The sequence below is a fragment of the Echinops telfairi genome, unplaced genomic scaffold, assembly GCF_000313985.2.
Source record: "Echinops telfairi isolate 266 unplaced genomic scaffold, ASM31398v2 ScPeMD7_2291;HRSCAF=2852, whole genome shotgun sequence".
Lineage (NCBI taxonomy): Eukaryota > Metazoa > Chordata > Mammalia > Afrosoricida > Tenrecidae > Echinops > Echinops telfairi.
Window position 1 is genome coordinate 44,759,133 of NW_022106189.1, and position 2,539 is coordinate 44,761,671.

Here is a 2,539-nt window from a genome sequence, read left to right on the forward strand (position 1 = left end):
TGTGTGTGTGTGTGTTTTAAGCCATGCTAGTTGTGGACAAAGAGTGGGCAAGATAAAATGAATGTTCTTCATGGGAGAAGACAACAGGGCATAGCAGAGGTTCTGTCGTCAAAGTCAAGCCCCCACCCTCCACAGACAATTGGTGATACTCTTGGGACCAGGCTACCATGCCTTGTAGGGTAGATGTGGCCACAAGAATAAATACGTGCTAAAAAACGACACGAAAGATTCAATACGTGCCGAGTGTGTCAGGGCTTGAACTCCACAGACAGTCATCCCTCTCTTGTCAGCAGTTCAGGATTGGTTTTCCTGCGCTTCAGACCTCTCTCCTCCAGGTTGAGATTCGGGGATCCAAGCTCCTTCCCCTGGGGCCCGCCCTCCTCTTGGGGTGGTCTGCAGAAAGAGACAGACTTCAGAGAGGAGGCCTCTCTGGCCAGGCCAGCCCAAGAGCACAAATGTCCCTTTGGTCCCCTCTTCTCAGGACACCTAGCTACAATTAAGAGTGCAAGGAAGACTGAGAGAGGGCATAGCCCCCACAGGGCAGGACCACCTCTGCTTTTATCTCTTGTTCATTGAGATGGTGCATGTCCAATTCCCACTAACCAGCATCTGGTCACCTCAAGGAGCTCTGGAAGCACAATGGGTTAAGTGTTGGTCACTGGCCCAAAGGTTGGCCGTTCGAACTCACCTGCCACTCTGAAGGGAAAAGATGAGGCTGTCTGCTCCCATGAAGATGTGCACCCCCAGAAACCCTGTAGAACAGCCTTCTAGTGTCACTATGAGTTAGAGTCAACACAACAGCAGTGAGTGGAACAAGGGAGTCCTGGTGGCGTGAGTGGGTTGAGCCAGTGGTCAAGGGTTGGAACCCACCTGATGCTCCCCAGCAGAAAGACGAGGCACCTGCTTCCGTAAAGATGTACATCCTTGGAAGCCCAGTGGAGCAGTGCTCCTCTGTCCTATGGGGTAGCTAGTAGCAGGAATCAAATCCACGGTCATGGGAGTGAAGGCCACCAACCAAGTCCAACCCATGAGCTGATTCAGCTTCATGACGACCCCCAGTGTGTCAGAGCAAAACTCATCTTCAAAGGGTTTTCCATGACTGTAGTCTTAGGCCTAGAGGCCCTGAGTCCACGAACCCCTAACCTTTCCATGATCAACAAACTGTATGCCATGCCAGTGGACCATCACTGGTCTGTCCTATGTTGACCCCAAAGAGTGACCCTTGCCCCTTCTTTGTTTGCAGTTTCAAGCCACTGTGGAGGAAGGGGCTGTGGGAGTGATTGTCAACCTAACAGTGGAAGACAAGGATGACCCCACCACGGGTGCATGGCGGGCTGCCTACACCATCATCAACGGAAACCCCGGGCAGAGCTTCGAGATCCACACCAACCCTCAAACCAATGAGGGCATGCTGTCTGTCATCAAGGTAAGGGGCTGTGGCATGGCCCTCTCCCCTGTGGGGGGCAAAGGCTCCCAAAGGAATCTCCAGGATCATTGGGTTGTGAAGGCCATGCACACGTCAGCCCCCTTCTCTCTCTTCCTCCTGAGAATCAAAAGTAAAACAGCCCAGTGTCTCAGTGTGGGCTGGCCTTCTCAGCCGCATAAACTGGCAACCTGCGAGCCTGCTTCTAGAACATTCAGACTTAACGTCAAAAGAGCCAGGCCCGGTTCTGCTGGCTCTGGTTGGGTTGGGGTTGGAGGAGAGTGCTGAAGCATGGTTTGGGGGGCTGCTTGTACTTTGACTTTGTCTTGCTGTTTGGATGGAGTTTACAGAGCAAATCGGTTTCCCCATCCAACCACCCGTATACATCTTGTTTCATGATATGAGTTGCAGCCCCCTGGATATAACAGCTCTCCACCTCCCCACCCCACCCCCAACATCCTCCTCCGATTCCCCTGGTCCTTCTTCCTTGCCCTTTCCTGCCTCCTGAGCTCTGCTTTGGGGGCAAGCGCTACCCTGCCACTCCATTTTGAGAAATAAGGTTCTCTCTACATTCAGGAAGGAATTCCCAACCGATCCACAGAAATGGAAGGTGTGCGTGTGTTCCCAAGATCCAGGCCCACAATGTGGGTCCCTATGTTTCTTCATTATACTCGGAGCCTTCGGGAAGTTTGTAGGGGAGCAGGGGCGGGAGGGGGTAGGGAGGGCGGGATGGGATGGGATTGGGAAAGACTGGGACTTTCCCACCAACTTTTTGAAACCCCTTGGTATTTCTCAGCCCAACTCGATTGTTCTCTTGGGAGCAGGTGGAAATGCCACTCCGGAATTATTACCTCTGGGTGCGAGACCCTCTGGGAGCCTTGCAGACCAGCTCAGAGGGAATGAGGAGGAAACGGGACGTCGAATGGAAAGCTATGCGGGCGAGGTGGCTGGACAGGAGGGCGGGCAGCTGCTCAGCCTCCTCCAAAAGTAAATGAGACTCAGTGCCATTGAGTCGATGAGACCCCACCGGTGGAGCAAAACTGCCCCTGTGGGTTTCTGAGGCTGTCAAGCTTTGATGGAGCAAGATGTCTCCTCTTTCTCCCACGGAGTGGCTGG

The 2,539-nt window shown here is 53.4% G+C and overlaps 1 protein-coding gene across 2 annotated transcripts in view; it reads left to right on the top strand.

Moving 5' to 3' along the window:
• Positions 1 to 2,539, top strand: part of LOC101642974 (cadherin-13) — a 349,021-nt gene that overhangs the window by 283,526 nt on the left and 62,956 nt on the right. For both annotated transcript variants that reach the window (XM_045293862.1, XM_030886548.2), the window contains exon 4: positions 1,244 to 1,426. In XM_045293862.1, the coding sequence (XP_045149797.1) occupies positions 1,244 to 1,426 (183 nt within the window). The remainder of the gene's footprint in view (positions 1 to 1,243; positions 1,427 to 2,539) is intronic.